The sequence below is a fragment of the Pelophylax lessonae genome (assembly GCF_965119305.1).
Source record: "Pelophylax lessonae genome assembly, chromosome: 1".
NCBI classification, from domain to species: Eukaryota; Metazoa; Chordata; class Amphibia; order Anura; family Ranidae; genus Pelophylax; species Pelophylax lessonae.
In genome coordinates, this window is record NC_138768.1 from 472,858,135 (window position 1) to 472,873,088 (window position 14,954).

At 41.7% G+C, this 14,954-nt stretch overlaps 1 protein-coding gene across 1 annotated transcript in view; it reads left to right on the forward strand.

Moving 5' to 3' along the window:
- Positions 1-1,714, forward strand: part of KISS1R (KISS1 receptor) — a 423,650-nt gene extending 421,936 nt beyond the window's left edge. The window contains exon 5 of the mRNA XM_082247986.1: positions 1,292-1,714. Coding sequence (XP_082104112.1) covers positions 1,292-1,648 — 357 coding nt within the window. The 3' untranslated portion in view covers positions 1,649-1,714. The remainder of the gene's footprint in view (positions 1-1,291) is intronic.
- The last annotated feature ends 13,240 nt before the right edge of the window (positions 1,715-14,954 follow it).

A 14,954-nucleotide genomic window follows, 5' to 3' on the forward strand; every position in this document is an offset into this window, starting at 1 on the left:
TACCGGGGATTGTCCATGACTGAGGGCATGAAGACAACTATACCCATGGGTATGTTTGCAAGATCCTATATCTGGGAATCATTTTTACACATTAGAGTCACAGTGACCTTTTACCAATGTGGATTACTTTTGTAAATATGCTGACAATATAATGCAGAAGATAAATGCTTATGCTTGACATGTTTATAATTAAAGATAGTGTTTAACTAAATGCAGAGCATAGTGTGATAATCTTTAACAATACTTTATTTGGTAAAAGATAGGAGATGTGTGACATCCAAACATACCCAACAGAACGCTAATGCATTTCAGCTGAAGCCTTAGGGCTCTTTCACACGGGCGGTCCGATCAGATCCGCCTGTCAGTTTTTTAGGCGGATCTGATCGGATCCTCCATGCAGCTCTATGGGGCAGCGGGTGTCAGCGGAGGTCACCTCCGCTGACACCCGCTGCCATCTGCATCCGATCCTGTGCTGAAATCTGGACGGATGGAAACCCTATTTTTCCATCCGTTCAGTAATCGGAGCGGAGCGGATCTGATGAGAGCGGACAAGCGGTCCGCTCTCCTCCGATCCCCCATAGAGGGCAGCGGGTGCTGAGACACCTCCCTCTCCGCTCTGCAAGCGGAGATGGAGCTGTCATCTGCCCGGCTCAGCGGGGATCGCGGATCGATCCCCGCTGAGCAACACGGATCCGCCTGCGGAGGCGGACCGTGTGAAAGAAGCCTTAGTCAAAGCCATAAACTTTTTTCCCTACAGCTCCAGAGACCTAACTGATCTATAATGCCCGACCTACATCATGAAGGTTTTACAGCCTGATAAATATCTTCTATCTCTTCAATTCGATTTTTTTTTTTTTTTTAAAAAGACCATTGCTTATATTGGCTTTAAACCTTGCTTTTATGTATGTTATATCATTGTTGTATCACAGGGAAATTTGGAGTGATACTTTTGTTGCAATAAAATACATACCTTTCAACTATATGATAGAAGTGGAGGTCTGTATAAGCCTTTTTGAATATACTTCTAATAATATATATATATATATATATATATATATATATATATATATATATATATAAGGCAATAGCCCTTTTAATACTTTATTATTAGTTAAAACAAAACTACTCAAATCTCATTTTCTAGTTCTTTTATTGCCTGTTGATATGCTGTTGGTGAATTTCAATGTATGTCCTTGTGACCTCAGTTAAAATGAACTGCTCTGTATAATGTCTTCATTCCCTGTTCTCCTTTTGTCTAACCAACAATCTTTTGCTTATCTTTGTCTTCAAGGTACAGTTACTGGCTGAGCGTTCTGAGCTAATGCGGACCAAGGTTTCACGCATGGTGGCTGTTATTGTACTTCTCTTCACTATCTGTTGGGGTCCCATTCAGCTCTATATCCTTCTTCAGGCATTTAGCCCCACTTTCAAACGTGACTATTACACTTATAAGGTGAAAATATGGGCCCACTGCATGTCCTACACCAATTCATCAATTAACCCCATTGTATATGCATTCATGGGTGCCAACTTTCGCAAAGCCTTTAATAAAGTTTTTCCTTTCCTCTTTAAGCAGCGAGTGGCCAGTGTTGGAGTAGCTGCTCCTAATGCCAACACTGAAATGCACTTTGTTTCCTCAGGAACATAGAAAGCTGAAAATTTGCTTAAAAGAGAAGATCAGGCTACAGAAAAAGAAACTTTTCAATGGGCCATGGATGACTTTCTCAAGTTCTGATAAAATGGTTAAATACCTCCAATTTGCAAACCTTGTTTTATGTTGACATGAAATGTCAAAGGACATATGTTGTTCATGCAGTGAAAAAAAAGGATAGGGCTTTACACCAAAGAAGCCTTTATACTTTAAAGATGAGCACCATGCAGTTAAGACTTTGATATAATGCTATTTACCACCCAGGGAGAGAACTTCTTTGAATTCAACCAACCAAAAACCTTTCAGGAGATCATAACCTTTTTTTCTTTTTAAACTGTCATTGCTAATTAACATTGAAAAGGTGTAGACTAACATATTTGATTTCACCCTGTATGCATTAATTGCTAAATAAATAAATAAATAAATAAAGATAAAATTAACATATAAACATGTAGTACTAAAGAACCAGCCTTTGCAACAGGGTATTACTGATTCATTTTTACATGCACTCTGTTATGTTTCATTGATTTGTTAGACTTAATTAATTGTATATTTATGAGTAGTAGGTATAGGCATACATGGAAACAGGTAATTTTACATAAATTGTTAAAGTGTGTTCCACATCGTAGAGATAAAACACGCTTAGATTCATAATTGAAAAATGAATAAACCATCAAACACACTATACCTAATAACCCTTTCAGACGTTTTTATTTGCTTCTCTGCACCAAATACCTTTATTGTTTTAATAACCGTTAAAAAAAAAAGGTTTTGTTTTTATGTTTGAAACTGCCTTTGATACTGGTCTCCTTTTTCATGCTAAACAGATGAGTATTCAACCCATACTGACAATCTCAGCCCTGCGAATTAAAAGCAGAGTGAGTGTAAATTTCTTCTAATTTGCACTTCACTAGCTTACATTGGTAACAGACATAAGAAATATAATATGATTACTAAAATAAGGATGTTTGCCAAGGGAGAAGCCAAAACAGTGAATTTATGGAGTGTCAAATATCAGAGTTTAATTGAAATGCAGTTGGAATGGGGTTACTAAGAACAAGAAAATTTTATAAATCTTTGGGAATGAATAAAAAATATATCGGTAATGATATGAAATGAATGATAATAAATCCATGAATGAATGAATTGGAAGTATGGATGACAGGTTATGGCAGAGTGTGTATACAGTGCACACTCTGCCATAACCTGCCATACAGTCTGATACTCCTTCCATTTCAATATTATCGCTTGCACAGTGCTCCTTGGGATGTTTAAAACTTGGGAAATCTTTTTGTATCCAAATCTGGCTTTTAACTTCTCCACAACAGTATCTTGGACCTGCCTGGTGTGTTCCTTGTTCTTCATGATGCTCTCTGCGCTTTAAACGGACCTCTGAGACTATCACAGTGCAGGTGCATTGATACGGAGACTTGATTACACACAGGTGGATTCTATTTATCATCATTAGTCATTTAGGTCAACATTGGATCATTCAGAGATCCTCACTGAACTTCTGGAGAGAGTTTGCTGCACTGAAAGTAAAGGGGCTGAATAATTTTGCACGCCCAATTTTTCCCGTTTTTTATTTGTTAACAAAGTTTGAAATATCCAATAAATTTCGTTCCACTTCATGATTGTGTCCCACTTGTTGATTCTTCACAAAAAATTACAGTTTTATATCTTTATGTTTGAAGCCTGAAATGTGGCAAAAGGTCGCAAAGTTCAAGGGGGCCGAATACTTTCGCAAGGCACTGTAACAGAAATCTGGCTCAATTAATGTAATAATTAGATAAAGAATTTGGAAGCCTACAGTTTAATATAAAAAAAGTCTTTATAAAGGTGGACTCTGATTCCTCGAAACATTGACAAAAAAATGCTGCTGTTTTGATCTGTCTCCTCTGCAAGACATGTGAATGCCCTTATAATTGTTCTGGATTTGTATGGATTTCCTTGTGGGTGAGCACCTGGGCATTTATCTTAAACATTGAGTGATGAGGCTCCCCCTGGAGCTGTTTATTAATATTATTTTAAGGATACAGGTGACACACATTAGGAACAGGGACTTTTATGTTTTCACCATAGGAAGAAATGAATGCCATTGTCAGTGTGAGTCTCTGTAGGTATACATAGTAAAAATAATAATTGTAAATGACTTGTTGGGAGTCATCTGCTTCCCATTAGCTACTGTACTCATAGGCGTGCGCACGGGGTGTGCCGGGTGTGCCTGGGCACACCCTAATCACCCTGTGTCTGTTAGTGTAGGGCCAGATCTCCATCTTTGGCACTGAGGGTAGTGAGATACTTGGCGGAGAGGCGGCTGTGCTGTTGGCTCCAGGAGACAGTGAGGCTTGCCAGAGCCGCTCAGTGTGTGTGACACTGTCAGGTAATGTTACTGCTTGCAGGGGGAAAGACGAGCTGTCAAAACTCAGGGGTGATGTCAGGGGTGGGCGGGACCGAACAGCTATCAAACACCAGCCAATGGGATGGGGTCTGGGCGGCCGCTTTGTTTGTGTGGCTCCGCCCCTTTCTTAAGCAGCCCAATCATTGGCTGGTGTTTGACAGCTGCTCATCCTGCCCACCCCCGACATCACCTGAGTTTTGACAGCTGGTCTTTCTCCCTGAAAGCAGCTACATACATGAAAGCAGGGCCGCTGATATGGGGGGAGCACCAGCCCTCTTGTAGGGGGCCCGAGCACACAGGGGGGCCCAGACAGGGAGGGGGATTAGTGATGGACAACAATTACAGAAATCTTCCTCCAGCACCTGAATCTGATCTGTCCCTCTCCCTGCTATCAGCTTTTATCTGTTGAGAAAGAGACAGTTGTCCCTCACTAATCCCCCTCCCTGTGTGTGCTCCCCTCTCCCAGCACTTATCTCTGCTCAGGAGTTTATTTGTAAATTGTAACTTTGTTTCTCTCTCTCTCTGTCTCTCTGATCACTGAGCTCCAACTGCCCAGCCTGTATATTTTTCTCATCTCATCTTTTTTATTTAACATAGTTTTTTTTTTTTTTTTTAGATTTAACAGGAATTATGCGAGTTATGTTATATTTGTGTCTCATAATAGTGATTTTGTTGTAATTTTAGCTAAATATATCTTTAATATTTTCTAGAGGGGGCCCTGCCAGGTAATCTGTATGGGGCCCCGTGATTTCTAACAGCAGCCCTGCATGAAAGTGTCACACACACAGTGGGGTACCAATGGGGGGGGGGGGGCAAGCCCTGTGGGGTGTCAGCCGGCGTGCTCTGAGATCCCGCATCGCAGCGTGAAGGCAGCTGCAGTGGCAGCGCCTTCAGTCCGTGCTGCTAGCGGGGGGCGGAGCCGCGATGGGAAGAAGGGGCGGAGCCTCAGCGGGAAGAAGGGGGCGGAGCCTCAGCGGGAAGAAGGGGCGGAGCCTCGGCGGGAAGAAGAGACGGAGCCTCGCCGGGAAGAAGGTGAGTGCCCATTGCCCAAGTGTGTGTGCTGGATAGGAGGGGGATGGGGAAGCTGCATATAGAGGAATTCATATTTCCCTATTCTTTCTGCAGGCAGACTGAGCGCTTCTTGCAAGTCTCACTGTCTGCTGAATGTGAAACTCCCCCTCTCTCCTGTTAGTGTCCATAAGTGGTGCCCAGTAGTGCCACCTATCAGTGCCCAGTAGTGCCACCTCATCAGTGCCCACCAGTGCCACCTCATCAGTGCCCACCAGTGCCACCTATCAGTGCCCATCAGTGTCACCTAATAGTGCCTATCAGTGTCCAGCAGTGCCGCCTCATCAGTGCCCACCAGTGCCGCCTCATCAGTGCCCATCAGTGTCACCTAATAGTGCCTATCAGTGCCCACCAGTGCCGCCTCATCAGTGCCTATCAGTGTCACCTAATAGTGCCTATCAGTGCCCACCAGTGCCGCCTCATCAGTGCCTATCAGTGTCACCTAATAGTGCCTATCAGTGCCCAGCAGTGCCGCCTCATCAGTGCCTATCAGTGCCACCTATCAGTGCCCAGCAGTGCCGCCTCATCAGTGCCACCTAATAGTGCCTATCAGTGACATCTAACAGTGCCTATCAGTGCTTCCTATCAGTGCCACCAATCAGTGCCCACCAAAGCCGCCTATCAGTAGCCATCAGTGATGCCTATTAGTGCCCAGCAGTGCTGCCAATCAGTGCTGCCTATCAGTGCCACCTATCAGTTCCCATCAGTGCTGCCAATAAGTGCCACCTCTCAGTGCTGCCAATCAGTGCCCATCAGTGTAGCCTCATCAGTGCCAGTCAGTGCTGAGAACAAGTGCCTATTAGTGCTGCCTATCAGTCCATATCAGTGCCTCACATGTAATTTCACCTGTAATACACATCAAAAGGAAAATAAGGCATACATCTTTTTCAAAACTTAGCAGTGATGGTGGAACCCCTCTACAGATATTTGCCATACAATTTAACTTAAGTGCAAAAACTTTTTAGTTGGAAGGTTCACACCAGTAGAGCACTTTGGAATTGTTATTTTTTAGATTGTTACACTTAATTTTATATGTTTTAGTTACTATTATAATGTAAATTATTGCACTTGAAGTTGAAGTTAATTTTCCACCACCCATGCTAAGTCCATGTCTTTATGGACCTTGCTTTGTGCACTGGTGTGCAGTCATGTTAGAACAGGGAGTCCGTTGGACGGAGTCCGTTTTTCTCAGCGGGGGATCGAGCCACCGATCCCCCGCTGAGCAGCAGGAGGACAGCTGTGTCTCTGCGCTGTGTGCGGAGACACAGCTGACAGTTCCCCATGCATCTCTATGGGGGAAATCGGATGTCAACGGACCGTCAGTCCGTTCTCACCCGATCCCATCCGATCCGATCCGCTGGACGGATGGAAAATAGGGTTTCCATCCGTCCAGATTTGACGGATCGGAGCGGGTCGGATGTCAGCAGACATGTCTCCGCTGACATCCGATGCCCCATAGGAATGCATGGGGGGACCATTCAGATCCGCCAAAAAAACGGACAGGCGGATCTGAACGGTCCGCCTGTGTGAAAGGGGCCTAAGAGTCTAAGGGGCCAAGCCCAACCCCTGAAAAACACCCCACACTATAATCCCCCCTCCACCAAATGATGTGGACCAGTGCACAAAGAAAGGTCCATAAAGACATGGATGAGCAAGTTTGGGGTAAAGGAACTTGACTGGCCTGCACAGAGTCCTGACCTCAACCCGATAGAACACCTTTGGGATGAATTAGAGCAAAGACTGCAGCCAGGCCTTCTCATCCAACATCTGTGCCTGACGTCACTAATTCACTTCTGGAAGAATGGTCAAACGTTCCCATAGACACACTCCTAAACCTTGTGGACAGCCTTCCCAGAAGAATTGATGCTGGCATAATTGCAAAGGATGGGCCAACTCAATATTGAACCCTACGGACTAAGACTGGGATGCCATTAAAGTTCATGTGTGTGTAAAGGCAGGCGTCCCAATACTTTTAACATGTGTGTGTATATATTGTAAGGGATTAGCTCGGTGGTAGGCGTATGGGTGACCCCTTTGGGGGTGCGTTTTCACAGAGATAGCCGATTAGAGGTTGAAAAACAAGACTGATTTATTCATGCAATTTACTTAACACAATTGCAAGCATCAAAACAGCCAAAATAAAATAAAAGACAAAATAAATCCTTGCCTCTGTGGGCGGCTACCTTCTCACGCTGGAACCTACCTAAGAAGTCTTCCCAACCTACTGTTGGGCCGACACTGCTGATCCTACAGCAGACACTCAAATGTCCATTTGTTTGCTTTTCACACCGCACAAACATTGTCCATTGAACATGTCCCTTTGTTTTCTTTCACACAGCACATGTTCATTTATAACAGGATCCTTTACTCTTCAGATTCTTCACATAGAACACAGTTCATTTAACAGGTCCCTTTACTCTTCACACTCTTCACATGGAACACTTCTCTTCACACTCTTCACATGGAACACTTTGTCTTCTCACCTTTGAGACGTCTTCACTCGTGGTTACCCTCCTTAGCTTCACATCGCTTTAGGGGGTCTTCTCCCATGCTCACCAGCTTGTCGGGAGGCACACATCCGACTGTCCCCCTCTCCCAGCCCACACGGCGACAGGCGGCAGCAGTCCTTCTCCCATGCCCACACGGCGTCGGGAGGTACACGTATGTCTGTCCTCCTCTTCCCAGCTCACACAGCGACAGGAGGCAGCAGACAACAGGAATTTCTCTGAACAAATTATAGAGCCTTAACTCCCTCATTCTGAACAGGTGAAGGCCTTTCAACTTCCTGCTGGCTAGCTCTGTAGCCAACACCCTAAATTAATTAATGGACTTCTCAATCAGGTGGAAATGTATCTCCTTCCTGTGACTACATTCCCAGATTTAGCTGACTTCCTGTCACATACCCCCCCCTCTTGTTTCAACCCTAGGGTTGGGACACAGATTTCCAGGCACGCATGTGTCAAGCACTGCTGACTCACTGATAAGCCTCCTATTATCCTCAAGCTTCCGGATGAAACTGTTTTGTCATCTTCATTGACGGATTTCTCATAAATGCCACACAGTTTGTCTCTCATCTCATATACACATTCTTCAACTGCATTTTTGGCATCATTTCGCTCCTTCTCGTTTCTGTCATCTTCATTGACAGCTTTCTCATAAATGTCAGACAGCTTGTCCCTCATAACCGTCTGTCCAATCCCCCACGGAGGACCGTGATCCATAGGCAACTCAATTGGGCTAGTCTTAATGTCTTCAACATTCTTAAGACGCCTCTCTCTGCAATCCATAAATGTTTTCCACAAAACTTTGAGAACCTTTGCTTCACTAAGCTTTGTTCCAAGTAGGGACTCTTGACATCCCTCTGTGACTTGAGTTGCCTCTCCATACATCTGTACACAATCATTGACTTTTTGTTGTAAAAGGGAATGATCTTCCTTCTTGAGCTTTGCTTGCTCTAAGATGCTGTGCAGAGGATTTTCCAATTGAGACAACAGGCTGTCACACATTTCTTCAAAGTGACCCCTGTTCCTTTTCCCAGAGATATCAATATCATTCACCAAACATTTCATATTCATAGGCAGATCGGAAGCATTTGCACTCATCAACTTCTTAAACTTTTCGCCCTCCTGAGCGAGTCGCAGTAAAGGCCTACTATTTGATTTGATATTCAGTTTATATTTCTTGCCAAACTCTTCACAGAAGTAGTCAACCAGAACATCATCAACTTTCCTTACACCAACATAGGGGTTAAAGGCAACAACACAGTTGAACCCAGCGATCTGGGTGGTATCCATTATAGACCTCCTCTCTGCATCAGTGAAGAAGCATGGAACTGCAACACATTCTTTTACAGGTTTCTTCAATGCACTTTCTGCTGAACTATTTGACCGCTCAAGGTCACCTAGTTCTTTTTCTCTATCTGAATTCCACATGGAATGCATCTCAAGATCACGATCAAACTTCTGCCACCCGTCTTTCACCAGTTCCATTTTGGAAACACTCCCTGAAAGGCACTTATTCATTTGCTTCACGTTTTCACCAACAGCCTTAGTTTTCCCCACTAGGTTTTCAGCCTGAACTGAGAAATCACCACATTTCTTACTCCGCTCCTTTGTTTGCTGAAGCTCTAATGATACATTTTCCAATGCTTGAAGTTTTTGAAGGAACGGTTTATTCCAAAGGGGTGATTCAAGCCACATGTCATCACATTTCTGAGGCTCACTCAGGACAGACCCCAAAACACTGATCCTTTTAAAAACTGCATCAGGCACACTATCCCCTCTTTGGGACAGATCCTCTGTTGCCTGGAATTCCTCTTCCAGTTCCTGCAACGGAATCTTCATCTCTTCTACTTGCTGTTCTAAGGCTCGCTTAGACTTTTCTAGCTCCTGAACTCTTTTCACAACATCATCCTTGGAGCTGACCAATTCTTCCATTTTTGTACGCAGCTGTTTGTTAACACTTTCTAGTTCAGCCTTACACTCTAGAGCTTCCTCCAAAGAGCGAGCCAAGAACAGGGCTTTGCTCTCGTTATCACGCACCTCCGTTTCTGCACGGGCGCGTTCTTCTGCATATTTTGCAGACACAGTCTTCTCTTCACCAAGCATCTGATCAAACTTCTTTTTCACATCTTCAACACACTGTAATGAACCAACGCTTTCTTCCATGCGTTTTTTCATATCCGCTATCTGAGCTTGCAATGTTGCGACTTGCTCTGATAGGTTTTTCTTTGCTTCCGCCTCCTTTTTTAATTGTTCCAGGAAGCCATTTTTCTCATCTTCCATTTGTTTGAGCTTTGTGCTAAAACTCAGCCTTTGACACCTCTCTTCCTGTAAGAGTTCCTGCGTGTCTTGCAGCTGCGATTCCAAGATAGAAAAATCTTCCGCAATTTCTCTAGATTTGCTGTCTGCTTGAGAAAGCTGATTTGTAACATTGTCCAACTCAACCTGCAATCGGTTTGCCTTCTCTGACAGCTTAGCACACAATCGGTCACCTTCTGACACCTTGACTTGCGATTCCAGAAGCTGTGCCTCTACTTTTTCCCTCTTATGTTCACAATCTCCTTTTCCCTGCATAAGAGCCTTTACCTCATTGGCTAGTTTCTGGGAATGAGACTGTAATTCTGCCACACAGGCTTCTTTCTCCTTTAACTGCTGCTGGAAACGTTGGGCTTCATCTTTCCAACTTTCACAGTCTGCACGTAATTCATCTACCACATTGCTCAAAGTAGTGAGCTCATACACAGTACTCAGTAATTTAGCCTCTCTTTCACTTTTCTCGTTGTCGCTGAGAGACAATGTCGTTTTCAGAGCGACATTCTGTTCCTGCGACTCCTGCAGGTCTATTTTTGTAGCTCCCAAAGACTGAAGACTTTTTTCCAGCTGATTACGCAACTCCAACATATCAGCCATACTTTGCTTCTGCAAAGTCTGAATTTCACTTTCCTTTTCCATGAGGATGGTATCTTTCTCCATTATAGTCTCTCTGCGTTTTTGCAACTCGACCAAAAGAAGAGCAGTGGATTCTTCCCACTGTAACACATGAGACTTGAGTAGTTCATTCATTTCCTGCAAGTTTCTATGCTCCATTTTAAGCAATACCAAGGCTTGTTCCTTTTCTTCCATTTTCCGTTGCAAGGCATCCAACTCAGCCCTGCACACATACTCGGTTTCTTCCAAACCGATGGCCTCCATTGGCTGCTGGCGTCTCTGTTTCCAGCCTGCCATGCTCTCTTGATGAGCCTTTTGTTGAGCTGCAAAGCTCCGTTGTTTCAGCATCTCCCCCATTTTGGGTTTACTTTTCATCTGAGCACACTGCGTCTCCATAGCAGTTTCATCAGTGTTGCTAGGGACAACACCCTTCCTCTTTAGTAGACTCTCTTTAGGCATGGATGGGGCTGGTTCAGACGGTAGCATCCCCTCCATCCATAGAATCCGGTCTCTCATTTCATCTATCTTTGCATTCTTCAGGCGTTTTGAACGCCCCATCTTCAATAACTCCACAAACAAATTTTTCACAGTCCAGCAAACAATTTTCAGACCACTGTCTCTTCAACACATGTAGTTTTTCTCTCTCTTGCAGGATCTCTTTTCCTGCGCACACAGTTTGTGCAGTCACTTGCACCAGACACAACAAAGTTCATCAAAAAATTTTGAGACCGCTGTCTCTTTAAAACACTTTTTTTTTTTTTTTTTTCTGTCAGGATCTTCTCTCCTGCACACATAGATTGTGCAATCTCATGCACCAGATAAAGTTCATCAAACATTTGCACTTCCTTGCAGGGATCTCTGCTTATGCCCACTGCATACCTCCACCATATGTAAGGGATTAGCTCGGTGGTAGGCGTATGGGTGACCCCTTTGGGGGTGCGTTTTCACAGAGATAGCCGATTAGAGGTTGAAAAACAAGACTGATTTATTCATGCAATTTACTTAACACAATTGCAAGCATCAAAACAGCCAAAATAAAATAAAAGACAAAATAAATCCTTGCCTCTGTGGGCGGCTACCTTCTCACGCTGGAACCTACCTAAGAAGTCTTCCCAACCTACTGTTGGGCCGACACTGCTGATCCTACAGCAGACACTCAAATGTCCATTTGTTTGCTTTTCACACCGCACAAACATTGTCCATTGAACATGTCCCTTTGTTTTCTTTCACACAGCACATGTTCATTTATAACAGGATCCTTTACTCTTCAGATTCTTCACATAGAACACAGTTCATTTAACAGGTCCCTTTACTCTTCACACTCTTCACATGGAACACTTCTCTTCACACTCTTCACATGGAACACTTTGTCTTCTCACCTTTGAGACGTCTTCACTCGTGGTTACCCTCCTTAGCTTCACATCGCTTTAGGGGGTCTTCTCCCATGCTCACCAGCTTGTCGGGAGGCACACATCCGACTGTCCCCCTCTCCCAGCCCACACGGCGACAGGCGGCAGCAGTCCTTCTCCCATGCCCACACGGCGTCGGGAGGTACACGTATGTCTGTCCTCCTCTTCCCAGCTCACACAGCGACAGGAGGCAGCAGACAACAGGAATTTCTCTGAACAAATTATAGAGCCTTAACTCCCTCATTCTGAACAGGTGAAGGCCTTTCAACTTCCTGCTGGCTAGCTCTGTAGCCAACACCCTAAATTAATTAATGGACTTCTCAATCAGGTGGAAATGTATCTCCTTCCTGTGACTACATTCCCAGATTTAGCTGACTTCCTGTCACAATATATATATATATATATATATATATATATTTTTTTTTTTTATATATATATATAGTGTGTGTATGTGTACAAAGTGTATATATATATACATATATATATATATATACACACGCATGCGTGTTTGAGCTTTGGGGTGCACACCCTAATGCAATAGGCTGCGCACGCCTATGACTGTACTTAAGGATAAATATATTGCAATAGATCAAAAAGGTAGCAAGACCCCATTACTACTGAGATGCCACCTCAAACACTTTCTGTGCCTTAGCAGCATAGGAACAAGAAAAGAAACAACAACTGGAAACTACTGAACCCAATAAGGATAGTGCCACTGTCTAATAATAAGGAAAAATATGTTGCAATAGATCAAAAAGGTAGCAAACAGAAACAACATTTGCCTCTAAGGATAATTCTAACTATCCAGCCATCAACTACAATGTGACGATAGTTCTAGAAAAAGACACAGATTTTTATTAGACATACTGTACATATAACATACAGTATAATGATATAATGATTTGAAAACATTGGTGCACATAGCCCTGTCTGATAATGTCCTATCCAAACATGAATGGTGCTATTTACATAAAGATTTTTATAGTACCCCAAATATTTATCAGCCAAAATCCGCAAGAATTTGGGCAGACCTAAAATTTCAAGAATCAATAGTTTAACAGGCTTTATATACTGCAAATTACAGTATCTATTCAAGCCCCTAGTAACCTCTTTATCATAAATATTTGTCATATCTTTTGAATATTCTACAAGGTTATAATGGAGAACAGATATATGAGTGGGTATCCTTTTTTGTTCATTTTATACTTTCATCCCACAGTCATTTTAGTCTCAAGCACTTTATTATCATATCATCAGGTCTCCAATTTTTTTTTTTTTTTAGAAAAAGGTTTACTTTTTTATAAATAGTACACGCTTTACAATAAAACACAATTATGTAATTTTTCTTGATCTATATTTTAAACGGGTCCATGTACAGCTATGGGAGCCAATTACGACCTCAGTTAAGCTAACCTTACTGTGCAGTACAGGGAGGATCTGCATCTAAAAATAAAACAGCAATGTGATTTTAATTATTTGTGATGGTTCTGAAGAATTTATAACATCCTATGATTCACTTTGCGACAAGAATGGATTCTGTTTTTAACCACCTTGGCTGTAATCCCGAGCGTGACTCGGGGTTGATTTTTTCTATCAGGAGCGGTAACCCCGAGTCACGCTCGGGGTAGATGTGCAGAGAGCGCAGCGGTGTTCTCTTACCTTATGATCTCTCATTGCTGTGACCGCCAGCCGAGAGTCCCGCCGCTCCTCCGTCCTCCGTCGGTGTGATGCAATGCTGCATGGGACCGGAACTAGGGAGGGAAATTCAAAAAAAAAAAAAAAAAACGTTGCACAAAACACATTTTATATTATATATATATATATGCATATGCATATATATCTATATATATGCATATATATATATATATATATATATATATATATATATATATATGCATATATATTTATATATATGCATATATATATATATATGCGCATATATATATATATATATATATATATATATATATATATATATATGCATATATATATATATATATATATATATATATATATATATATGTATATATATATATATATATATATATATATATGTGTGTATATATATATATATATATATATGCACACACACACATATATATATATATATATAAAATTATATTATTGATTCAATTATAATTCATGCGTTATATATATATATATATATATATATATACACACACACATATATCTATAGATAATATATAATGCATGAATTATAATCTAATCAATAATATAATTTTATTATATATATTATATATTAAATAATAAAATAATATTATTGATTCGATTATAATTCACGCCTTTGTGTTTCAAATTTATCACATCTGGGATGTCTACTAGAGTCTTGTTTTGGTCAGGTTTAAGTCAGTAATTACTAAGAATTGTAGGCCTATAATACATAACGCCAAATTTCCATGAAAAGAATTGTACCGCTTTTGGTATGTAATTCCTGACATAATCATAGCGCCAGGGAGGTTAAATATTCATAGTACAGCTTCTTTGACACATTTGATCTAAAAACCTCTTCAAACCCAATGGTGATAAATAGAACAATAGAAGTTACCACAAACCAAAACCCTAAAATAATCCCCCAAAAAAATAAATTTTTACCACTTTGCCACCAACATTTACAGTTGCCTAGATGACTATAAGGAACAGAGTAACATCTTTAGAGATAGGGAATACACCATTGAATGGAATGAAGAAGCTTACTCACAATATATAGACCTTCTCTCAAAAAATACGTATTTTAATAACTCCCCAAAACTATGTCACCAAATTGATTTAATTATAGTTTCAGATCCAGAAAGGCCCATAAAAAGAAAATGGCACATCCTTTTACAGGAAAGCTAGCGTCAGTTTTCCTGCTGTACCCAAAACTGTAATCAGAAAAGCTCCAATAAAATTAAACAAAAATCCTTTTTCAATTCCTAAAATAGCATTCTGTGTAAAAAGAAACGTGTTTAGCCTGCAGCTTCATAGTTCGTGCACAA